The sequence below is a fragment of the Dipteris shenzhenensis genome, chromosome 10 (assembly GCF_047967505.1).
Source record: "Dipteris shenzhenensis isolate YYH24624 ecotype China chromosome 10, Dip_SZ_1.0, whole genome shotgun sequence".
NCBI classification, from domain to species: domain Eukaryota; kingdom Viridiplantae; phylum Streptophyta; class Polypodiopsida; order Gleicheniales; family Dipteridaceae; genus Dipteris; species Dipteris shenzhenensis.
Window position 1 is genome coordinate 35,831,794 of NC_141605.1, and position 12,425 is coordinate 35,844,218.

The 12,425-nt window shown below is 38.3% G+C and overlaps 1 protein-coding gene across 1 annotated transcript; it reads right to left on the bottom strand.

The window, feature by feature from the left end:
- Positions 1-2,687: 2,687 nt before the first annotated feature.
- Positions 2,688-3,122, bottom strand: LOC147897753 (pathogenesis-related protein 1A/1B-like). Its single transcript, XM_087380106.1, has one exon. The coding sequence runs from the start codon at positions 3,120-3,122 to the stop codon at positions 2,688-2,690; it is 435 nt and encodes a 144-aa protein (XP_087236232.1).
- Positions 3,123-12,425: the final 9,303 nt, after the last annotated feature.

Consider the following 12,425-nt stretch of genomic DNA (forward strand, 5'->3'; position numbering starts at 1 on the left):
GAATTCACCAATCTTCTTCCATGCATGTATCCATGGTTGCTTGTCTACCATCGACAATGACGATCCTGTGAAGAATATTGCCTTTGCAAGTGCATACTATGCATCTTCCAACAAGGGACCTCGAAAGCTTTCACACAAGGATGTTTACCTCATCATTGAAGAAGGTGTTTGAGATGAACTCAGTTTTTTATTTTCATGCATCCTTTCAGTGACATGTATATTGGCCTATGAAACATTTGATTCAGTCTCAATATCCAGATCTATTCTGTCTACATCAATGTGCATCCCACTGGCCACATTATCATGTGATATGTTTGTGCATGCAAAAGTAGTGCCAAGCCTTGTTCCTCGATGATACCCTTTCTTCTTTTCTTCCTTAGCTATTTCTTCCCTAAGACTTGTAGCTAGTCTTTGCCTATCAGGATAGGTGCATTTTCCTCTTCTAGCTTGCAATAATGACTAAGGACTCTACATCTTTTACATCAACCTTTATCACATGATTTTCCATGAACACATTTAAGCAATTAACTCATATTTCATAGAGTTTACAATATGAACATGCAACAATGAAATACTAAACTAACATTTTGCAAAAGCAATAGGCAATAGCACTTACATATACTCTAAATAATTAAAACATTGCAAAATTAAAAAAACATAAGCTTTTACATACCTGAGATCTAGTAGGAGTCAATAATATTCTCCCTAGAGTTACCAATGTATAATTTGAAAGCCTCTCTATTGTCTTCACATGTGGTCATATATAAAAATTATTATTGAAAAAAACATGTACATAGACTGCAACACATGCCTAACAGTATAAGATACACATGATTCAAAAAATAATAACACAATCATGAGCTTTTCTTTAGGACATATACTGCCCATAATAGGACACAATGCCCAAAAGTCAACCACACAACAAAACACAAATGCAAGTAAGATGAATGGCCTCCTCAAGGGTTAGTTTTTCCCAACTCACTATAGGACAACTAACCCAAGATTCATCCATTGCACAATACCTATGTCAAAAATGTCACACGAGGACTACTACTGCCCAATAATAGGACTAGTAGCCCACAATACACAACAAATAGCATACAATCACAAGCAACACGTGAGAATAGATATTAGGACTACTCTTTCCCAAAGAAGGACAAATGGCCCAAATACATAAACACAAACTCTACAATTAACAAACTAAGTGTTGAAGGTCCTTGCAATGATATGTATCATGGACTACCCTTGCCCAACAAAGGACAAATATCCCAATCTGCGTCACAAGCTAGGTCTCATCAACACTTCAAAGAGATGTTTGTATCAGGGACCAACACAGCCCAAGAGTAGCACAAATGGCCCAATCAACAAATCATTTCAGAGCTTAGTTCTAAGAACAGTGAACAACTAAGTGCTAGCAAGGGTGTGCTGCCCAAGGAGTTGTCTCTACATGCTTGTCCAAATCTAGGGGAGTATATTATGTATTTAGATAGCCCGCCTGGATTTAGCCATCTCCTGCCAGGGCCCGTCGGGCTATTGCAGTAGCCCATCGGGAATAAATTTCCCATCACGGGAAAATGGATTATCCCGCCGCTGTCAAATGATGATTCTACTTTTGATGTCATTTGGCAGAAGGGGAATAGGAGTATACAGCGACAAGCCACAAAAGAAGAGACAAGATGTTGAAACTGCCAATGGTCCATTTTACGTCCGATGGTCCATATTCTCTACTTAGAGTCCAATGATGGAGAAATCCCCAATCATCTTCCCCCAAACCTCTTCTTAAGAGATTAAAGAGATGCTTTATTGTGTTCGATAGGAAGACAATTCCTTCAAATGTATAACATTTTCATCAATAGAGGCTAGCTATATTTTTTGGAGAATTGTGTTCGAGATCCTATATTTGATCATAAGATAATTCCTACAAATATACAACACTTTCATAACTCGAGGCTAGCTATATTTTTAGGGAAATTGACTTTGTGAGCTTGCCAATGTTAACAAAGAGTGGGTTTTTTTTTAAATAGTTTGTTCGATCATAATCCAATTCCTTTAAATTTATTACATTTTTGTATGTAGAGGTTTACTATATTTCCATAATGTTTTCAACAGATGAGCTAGTTTGACGCAAAAAAAAAGTTCGACTTTGTTGGCAATTCCAAAAGTACTTGCATATTTTTTGCGAAATTGTATTTGAGAGCTTGTATTTGAACATAAGATAATTCGTAAGAGTGGGATTTTTTGAAAATACTTTGTTTGATCATAATCCAATTCCTTTAAATGTATAACATTTTCGTAAGTAGAGGGTTACTATATTTCCATAATGTTTACAAAAGATGAGATAGTTTGACATTGAAAAAAAAAGATCGACTTTGTTGGCAAGAGAGTTTTGACAAAAAAGTTGTAAACACTTAGAGGTGTTCCCCAAGGATAACACTTTCTAAGTGATATTAATTTAAATTTTGACATGTCCAAATTTTACCACTTTATTATTTGAAGGGGAACTGATATTGAAATTCACGAGTGCAAGTTGCAAGCGAAAAGAAGGCAAATAAGGCAGTCACGTAACTATTCACAAAATGCTCCCTTAAGATGCGGTGAATCTATTATGCCGTAGATCGTTACAAGCAACCAAAAGAGCGAATTCAAGGCAATACTTTAGTGGAGAGCAAAATGTTGGGCCTGCAGGATCACGAGAAGATGATGGCGTAGTCGGTGGAGCCGGAGGGACACGATAGAACACCACCTTGGCAGCCCGGAGCGGGGCAATCCTCTGTTGCACAAGCAGGATTGTTGGGAACGACCTTGAGGCCCAGGTTGAAGCCCGCCTGCACGGAGACGTCGTAGTAGTCATTGTTGCCAGAGCCTGCGACTGTGATCTCGAACTGTGTCACCCCGCTTGGAGGCCCTGTGTTGCAGGCCTGTCCAGCGCACCCCCCTTGAATCGCCCACATGGTTGCTCCTTCCCACATGGGCGTGGTTCCCACTCTCCACACTGATTCCAGCCCTTGTAGAGCTGGAAGCTCCCTGCACCCGCCCCCGATCTCCTCGTTCGGTACCCAGTATTTGACACACAGTGTTGAGCCGGCGTTGTTCACCGCGTTCAGAGTGGTCGCTGAGACCATCGCCACAACTGCGGCCGTGACATCCAATGTCAGCCAACTTAAAGCAAAGGGCTCGTCAAGCAAGCAGCAAGGAGCTATAACGGAATTGCTAATGCACTACCTCACCAACATAGAGGACGAGCAACAAGAAACACCATGCGCTTGTGAGAGTCGTCATGATTCTCCGCGATTGGTGAATGATAGGCAAGGGAGTTTAGACTCTGGACGGTTTAGAAGCTTGCAGGATAAAGGTCCTCCATCTTGTATATATAGGCGGTAAGGGTTGCCTCCAACCCCGACTACACCCAACCCATGCCAAAATCTCGGAGTACGGGAAGCGCAGTTTTATAAAAGTCCGCACTTCACTTAAATCTTTGCTACCATGAAGGTCGCACAAGAAAGTACACTAATCTATCACCCGATAATCATGTAGCATTAATGTTCAAGGCCAAAACATCTTAGGAAAATTTGATCATTAAATAAGACCGGAACAAACACACAATGAGATGAAAATGACTACTTGAAAGCCTTAGTATGCCTAATATGGGGGGAGAAGCCCATGGTCAAAGTTTGATGCCTTTGAAATTATGGAGCCATGAGGAGTGACTTTCCAAACCGAGGTTTCCAACTTGGGCGACTTTAAGAACTCATGTACAAAATTGAACGATTACCTTTCTCTAGAAATTGAAATTAATTTCCTCTCATGGCTAGGCCTAGCTCTTTCTTTTCATGCTTTCTCCTTAGCCCCTCTCTCCTTGCTTCTATCTAGCTCTTTGTCCTCTCAATAAAGCCCCTCCCAAAAGGCTCAAGGACACAATACATCCTACCCCCATGCTACAAGGCCCCTCTCTCCTTGCTTCTATCTAGCTCTTTGTCCTCTCAATAAAGCCCCTCCCAAAAGGCTCAAGGACACAATACATCCTACCCCCATGCTATAAGCTCTATGGATTCTTGCAATGCGCATACGTCCTCACTTAGCATGCTGAAATTTATTGGAAAGGTCCCTCATGAGCTCAAAATAAAGTTTTCTACGATCATCTATTTATTGTTGCTATTGCTAGACAAAATGTCCCTTCAAAACATCAGTTTGTAGTGTGTGACCTTATAGATTACGCTGGTAATCATTTCCTACTCTCAATGCTTTAACTTACAACTTAGGCTTATGCAGGCCAAGCTTTTGATAGTTGTGTGTTTAATAACTACATCGATGGTACTCTTGATATCGTCCTACGAAATGCTCCTTGCATATAATGTGCAACAAACCCTACACAAGGTCACACACTTTAAAATGCTGGATTGGATGGTTTTGTCTGATAGTGATCCCAATATATAAGTTTATGTTGATCTCTAGACCATATGTCTTTGATAGCATTTGGAAATCTAGAGCTTCTCGAATGATATATTCATTTTGTCTCTCCATATAAAGGATTTGCATGGCACTCATGACCTACTTTATAAAATGTGTCATTTATGTTATTAGTCACTTTGTGTTTGTCAAACTTAATTTTATCTTTAGGATGGCTCATGGTGGATATATTCTTAAAAGACTAGACTAGACATGGACCAAAGTGGCCAACCTTCACTCGATAAAATGACAATTTTTTGGAGAGGAAGGATTCCCTCTACACACACATAGATATTGAAAGAAGATTCATGCATGGATATTTATGGAAAAATTACGGAGATATTGATTAAAGAATAGCTTTCGATTCAAGATTTTGAGATCAAGATCACATGTGAATAACATTCTAATACTTTTATTGAGGTCAAGATTTCAATAGTAGAGATAGAGCACTAGGTTGGTGGGGTGGTGCATCTCTCTTAGGAGGTGGTGTTTCATTTGAAAGTGACTCTTTTTGGAGTAAAGAAACTTATTTTCAAAATCTGAAATTGTTTATTTAATTTATAAGTATATTTAAAGTTAAATTATAAGTATATTTTATTTAAAGTAATTTTAAAATATATTTATATTGCATAGTATTACCTTACAATATAAGTATTTTTATATGGAATAGTGTTAGAGCTATATATAGCTCATAAACACTCAACCCTTGTACTCAACTATATATATGCATCTATTACAATTGCATCTATCACATGAATACAATTACTTCCTTGGTAGCATATAGTGTCTTGTCTGTTGTCTTGTCTCCTCTAATTCAACATGGTATCAAAACCCGAATATTTTGGATTCCTTAATGCCCGAATGTTTTGTATCCTCAGATGCTCGGATGTTTTGTATTCTCGGATGCTTGGGTGTTTTGTATTCCCGGATGTCTAGATCTTTTGTGTTCCTGGATGATCATTTTTATAAGAGCAATTATGACCATAGTATCCTTTATGCTTTGATTCCTGAGGATGACAACTTCTTGGTTTACTTTTGGTAGGAATATTATGTTTTCAATAGATCTCACTTGAAGCTACTCGCTTGATGGTTTACAAGCCTATTTCTTTGTGCTTATGTCTTACAATCATCTTTCATGTGCATGTTTCAGTGTCTCTTACTCAGATTTACAATGTTGAAAGTAGTTTCATGCAATGGTTTGATTTGGAAAAGCATCGTCCTACTACTACAATGTCATTGTCTCCCATCAAATCTTTTACAACGAAACTCATCAGGGACTTCTTCTACGGGGTCTAATTTGTTCTTCCTGCAAAACCTTCCTGAACTTGCTTGTTGAGTTCTTGCTACATCAAATTGGTCAACTTGTTAGATTAGCAAAGTTCTATGTAACACTAGCCCTTCGTGTGCAAACTCCACAGTGACTATGCTAGCTCTTTGTCTCATTAAGTCTCGAGAGGTGCACTACTTAGAAACCCTATGTATCACGTGCGCTCAAGGGGTATTTAAAAAATTCCTCAACTAAACTTTTTCCCCTAATAAAAGGACCCCTCTTTACTTATGAGCTAAGCGATATTTTTACAAAAGTTGAATTAAAAAACCCCTCCTATTATTGTAATCCTATTAAAATTTTCCAAAAAGTTAAATTAAAATACCCCTTCTTTTGAATGCATGTGGTACACTAAAATTTATCAAGTGAACCCCCCGAGCATCAAGTATTCAAAGGACACATCAGTAACTTTCAGTCTATTCACCTTTATTTCATGTTGCTTGTGTGCTTGCACTCCTAGAAACTGCTTGCTTCTCTTGTTATAGCAGCTCTATGCTGATTAATTTTATGTAGACACTCACGTGAAGATTGTAGGCTGAACTCAATCAAATACTTGTAGCATGTGCTAAGATTCCAATCATTCCTAAAGCATGAAGAAGGAGAGATCAAACTGACACACATGGAGTAATGTCTATCTCATGGTCTCCCAAAAGGAAGATAGCAATGGGAGAGAGAACGCCGCTGTGAAGGCATTTGATGCAATTGCTAGAAAATTGTCGATATTAGTCTTCTAAGGTGGCACGAGGTAAATTTACATGGGTTCATGCACTATCTCAAATTTCCAAGGATGAAGGAGGTCTGGCTACCCATCTGAGCTTTTCTCTTCCGCAACAGCAACTTCACCCACCTAGTGGAGTATCTCGACATGACAACTAGTTGTGGCTAATTAAGTGAACAACCCACGGTGTCTAAAGAAGCAACAAGTCGATGAAACAACAAGGAAAAGTGTGAATCTGCTAAAAACAACATACAGAGATGCCTTTGCTAATTTTTGGCTCCATGTACCATGTTTACCCACCCAATAGATTTTTTCCCTGGGGCATTGTTTTCCTTTATTTACAATGTTGCTTCCCTTGCTTTCACCTCAAGTAGTTTTTTTATATCTCAAACTACATAGAGAAACAATGTGCAATGAAAAGAGATAATAACTCATATAAGAAGTGATAGTTTGTTTGGACTATTGACAAATAATGTGTTGGTCTTGCCATATCCACAATCAACCTGGATGACTCATTTACTTTGATTGCTCATTTGTAATACAAGTCTTCTTGGTATGTGCGAGGATAGAAAGTAGGTGCTATATATACAACTTGCTATATAAAGAGAGGGCTATATATAGAGAATGCTACATACACAACTTGCTTGTTATTTAAGAGCTTAACAAAAGTAGCGTTTGGTAAAATTAATTCTTGCTTTCATAGGGCTATGATGGAGCCTGTCCATGTATGGTATAGCCAAAATCAATGAGCAAGCCATATCTTTTTCATGTTGCATTGAAATACACCTAGTGTGCAAGCCAACATGGGAGGATTTGGCAAAAAGCATCATGTGCAAAATTTGGGATGCTATGATGGAGGTAGTACCTTTCTAGTATAGTCAAAATCAAAGGGTGAGCCATATATTTTAATCTCGCAATACAATACCTTGATGTTGGGTCTTAAACTTCTTGAAGAAAGTCTTGTCTACAAGGCAACACATGCATATTTGGCATCATATACAAAAGTTCAAATACTATGAGGGAGAAAGTCCTAGTTCTCATACCATGCTAGAAGAAGAGGGAGAAAGGAGCGAGACACAAGGTTGCTCCGAAAGGTAGTGAGTGTATTCATGTATAAAGGAACATTTATATAGTTGCGGACTAGATTGACTTAAGGTGAGCTAATAGCTCCAACACTTTTTCTAACTCTACTACACCATTCTCTCATGATCTATTAGATCTTGTTCATTTCTAATATCCATGGTCAATTTCTGATGTCATACTCCAAATATCGTAAATTGATGACATTTATTGATGGTTTCTCAAGTATCATTCTCGTTTACTTTCTATGCCTCAAGTGAAAACAATCAATAGGCATGATGCAATAATCTATGTTTTAAGATCCATTATGTCTCATATGATAATGAATTCCCACCACATAAACATCTACTTTAGCATATGCTTAAGAAAAGAGGAAAAAAGAGGATGAAAGAGAGCGAAAAAGAAGATAAGGAAGAGGGGAAAAGAGAAGGCCAAAATAGAGGGGAAAAGAAGAAAAGAGTGGAAAAAAGAGAGGGGAAAAGAAGAAAAGAGAGGAAAATAGAGAGGGGAGAAAGAGAGAAAGCATATGCTTATGCTTATGCACTGTTTTCTTCTTTTCCCCTCTATTTTGGCCTATGCTCATGCATAAGCATAAGCATCTACTTTAGCATATGCTTATGAAAAGAGAGAGAAGAGGATGAAAGAGAGGGGAAAAGATAGGGAAAAAGAAGAAAAGGAAGAGGGAAAAAGTGAAGGAGAAAAGAGTGATAAAAAAGAGAGAAAGCATATGCTTATGCTTATGCATGAGCATATGAGCATATGAGCTTATGCGCATGCATGAGCATAAGCATATGCAAATGCATATGCTTATGAAAAGAGAGAAAATAGGAAGTGAGAGAGGGAAAAATAAGAGAAGGAAGAGGGGAAAAGAGAAGGAAAAGAGAGAAGGAAATTAGAAGAAATGAGAGGAAAAAAGATAGGGGAAAATAAGAAAAAGAGAGAAAGCATATGCTTATGCTTATGCATGAGCATATGAGCATATGCTCATGCATGAGCATAAGCATACGCAACTGCATATGCTTATGAAAAGAGAGAAAATAGGAAGTGAGAGAGGGGAAAAGAGAGGGAAAAAGAAGAGAAGGAATAGGGGAAAAGAGAAGGAGAAGAGAGAGGGGAAAAGAATAAAAGAGAGGAAAAAAGAGAGGGGAAAAGAAGAAAAAGAGAGAAAGCATATGCTTATGCTTATGCTTATGCTTATGCTTATGCATGAGCATATGAGCATATGCTCATGCATGAGCATAAGCATGTGAGCATATGCTCATGCATAAGCATAAGCATGTGAGCATAAGCATAAGCACATGAGCATAAGCATACACAAATGCATATGCTTATGAAAAGAGAGAAAAGAGGAAGTGAGAGAGGGGAAAAGAGTGGGAAAAAGAAGAGAAGGAAGAGGGGAAAAGAGAAGGATAAGAGACAGGGGAAAAGAATAAAAGAGAGGGAAAAAAAGAGGGGAAAAAGAGAGAGAGCATATGCATATGCATATGAAAAGAGAGAAAGCATATGCTTATGCTTATGCATGAGCATATATATGAGCATATGATCATGCATGAGCATAAGCATGTGAGCATATGCTTATGAAAAGAGAGAGGGGAAAAGAGAGGGAAAAAGAAGAGAAGGAAGAGGGGAAAAGAGAAGGAGAAGAGAAAGGGGAAAAGAAGAAAAGAGAGAAAAAAAAGGAGGGGAAAAAGAGAGAGAGCATATGCATATGCTCATGCATGAGCATAAGCATAAGCATATGCAAATGCATATGCATATGAAAAGAGAGAAAAGAGGAAGTGAGAGAGGGGAAAAGAGAGGGAAAAAGAAGAGAGGGAAGAGGGGAAAAGAGAAGGAAAAGAGAGAGGGGAAAAGAAGAAACTAGAGGAAAAAAGAGAGGGGAAAAGAAGAAAAAGAGAGAAAGCATATGCTTATGCTTATGCATGATCATTGCTCATGAGTGAGCATATGCTCATGCATAAGCATAAGCATATGAGCATAAGCATACACAAATGTATATGCTTATGAAAAGAGAGAAGAGGGGAAAAGAGAGGGGAAAAGAAGAAAAAGAGAGAAAGCATATGCTTATGCTTATGCATGAGCATCCTGGGGCACCAACTCAATATGTATTCTATTACTACCCTCGTCCAAAATCCAAGGTATAAGGGGACAAGGTCCATATACAATATGCATGAATTTCCTTTAAATTTTTCAAATATGCAAGGGAAAAATATGAAACTCTCTTGTCCCCCCTCCCACAAAACATGTTATATACCTTGAAAAATATGCAAGATTTTAAGATTTGTACATATTTTTCATAATATGTGAGGCCCAAGGGGGGGGGGTCTTTTGGATGGGGGGGGTAGAACAAAAAATACACTAAAATATGAAAACCTATAGATCCTTTAAAATTAATGCAACTTTTTCATGTGTTACCTAAATTTTAAGGTATAAAGACATATTTGAAGCTCTTTTGGTGTAGAACACAACCATGCTAATTTGACTCATTTCTATTCATGGAATATTGTTAAATTCATCTCATACCCAAGATATTCTTACAAAAGGGAGTTGGCGCCCCAAGATGAGCATATGAGCATATACTCATGCATGAGCATATGCTCATGCATAAGCATAAGCATAAGCATATGAGCATAAGCATACGCAAATTCGTTTGCTTATGAAAAGAGAGAAAAGAGGATGAAAGAGAGTAGAAAAGAGAGGGAAAAAGAAGAGAAGGAAGAGGGAGGAAAAGAGGGAAAGGGAATAAGAGAAGAGAGGGAAAGAGAGGGTTCCTATGCCCATCAATGCAGCTAGTGCTGGCTGTTAACGCGCTAGCTATAGGCCAATGCAAATCATGGAAATAAAAATAGGAAAAGAGATGAAGCATTTTCTTACATGAAAAAATCCCGCTTGGTGTTTCGTGGACTAGCCCTACAAAAGAGAGGAAATATACCATTTTTTAGATAATTAGTTAGAGAAAGGAGGAGTTTGGAGAAGCAACTTTCCAAAGGGATTGGATTGAGGGGACAAGCATAAGCCTACAAACAAGGAGAAAGCATGAAAGGAAGGGAAAGAGGAGGAAGAGAAATATCAAAAAGAGAAGAGGTGAGTCTTCTTTCTTTTACCAAATTTCGTTTTTTGTCCTTCACCTCTAAAAATCAAGCATGAAAATTAGCACACATGCTTAACAATGCAAGGAGAAACATGCTTCAACACTCACAAAATGAAATCTCACAAAAAATGAACCTACATTGCTTAAAGAGACACACCTTTTTGAAAAACTTCCTTTTACATGAGCAGATAAGGAGATGGGTGGGGAGGGAGCACAAGTGTTGGGAGAGGGGCTAGGTAGGGGTAAGGAGTGTGGGGTAGAGGTTGGAGGAAAGCAAGATCGCTGAATATAAGGTTGGAGGAGAGATTTTTTCTTTTTTCAAAATAGAGTTATGAAAGATGGCCTTGCACGGGGTTTCGAGTTTTAGCCACAGGCATCGCTATATAGCCACATTGTCAGTCACTATATGGTGACACTACATATCCTAAAAGCTTCATTATATAACAATGGAACAGGGCATAACGAAGCACATCACAAATCATTATCACTTTGTTTAAGAATGGCTCCATCATGCTGAATAGTGTTCTTTTAAATACATGATTGCTGACATACAAACAAACAATTAGCAAAATCTCACTACTCTCATTTATGAGAAGAATCTAGGGTTGTTTCATTCCAAAGATGATACTAGCTAGATTGCACTCCACACACATCATGTCCACTATCATGCACACACCCCATCATCAACTTATTTCATGCATATATACATGTATGTGTGTGTCTGCATGTGTGCATCCATGCATGTGCACATGCGCGCATGTGTGTGTGGTGGGTGTGGTGTGGAGGAGCTTCATGATGGTGCATGGTGCCTCCTTTCTAGTTACTATCGAGAGAGAAGAAGAATAGACGATAGATACATCAAATAGACTCCCAAATATTGATTCATATTGATCACAAGTTACACATATATAGGTGAGACCTAGTTCAAGTTAGAGTGAGCTATATATGGCTCTAAGACCCCCACTCAAATGAAGGTCTCTAGCTACGGATGAAAAAACCCTTAGGGAGCACAAGGAAAAACCCGAGCTACTATATACAAGTATACAAGTTGATCATAGAGTTAAAGTGATGCATTTATATAATTATTTATAAGTATGTAATGCTGATCATAAATTGCCAGCAATGCAGATGTGCATCTATATAGAAATGTCAAAAGTCACCCATAGGTGTGTTAATCTTGGAAGAGAGAAGTTGCAAGAACTTTAAGTTCTAATCGTAGCACTGTGAAGCATGCCTCTTGAAGTACTTTAGTGAGAATATCTACAAGCATCTAAGAAGTGGGACAATGCTCAATCATTATCATACCTTTCTTCACTTCATGTCTGACATAATGATAATGAACAACAATATGCTTGGATTTGTTATGATGAACATAGTCTTTAGCCAGACTAATGGCACTTTGATTATCACATCTAAGAGGAGTACTAGATGAGGGAGGATGTCCAATATCTGTAAGCAATAAGCACAGCCAAACCAATCTCATGCTGCTAGAGAGGCCGCTACATACTCAAATTTTGTGGTAGAGACAGCAACGTAACCCTGCTTCTTACTTGCCCAAAGACCAAGCAACCATTGATAAAGAGGCAATTATCGCTTGTAGACCGCATAGAGAAGTGAGAGCTTGCCTAGTCTGAATCTGTATATCCCAAAAGATCAAGAGACATCACAGAAGATGATTCTGTATAATGTCGATAAACTAATCCAAAGTCAAAAGTGCCTTTCAAATACTTTAGAACACGTTTTGTTGCATTCCAATGTTGCAT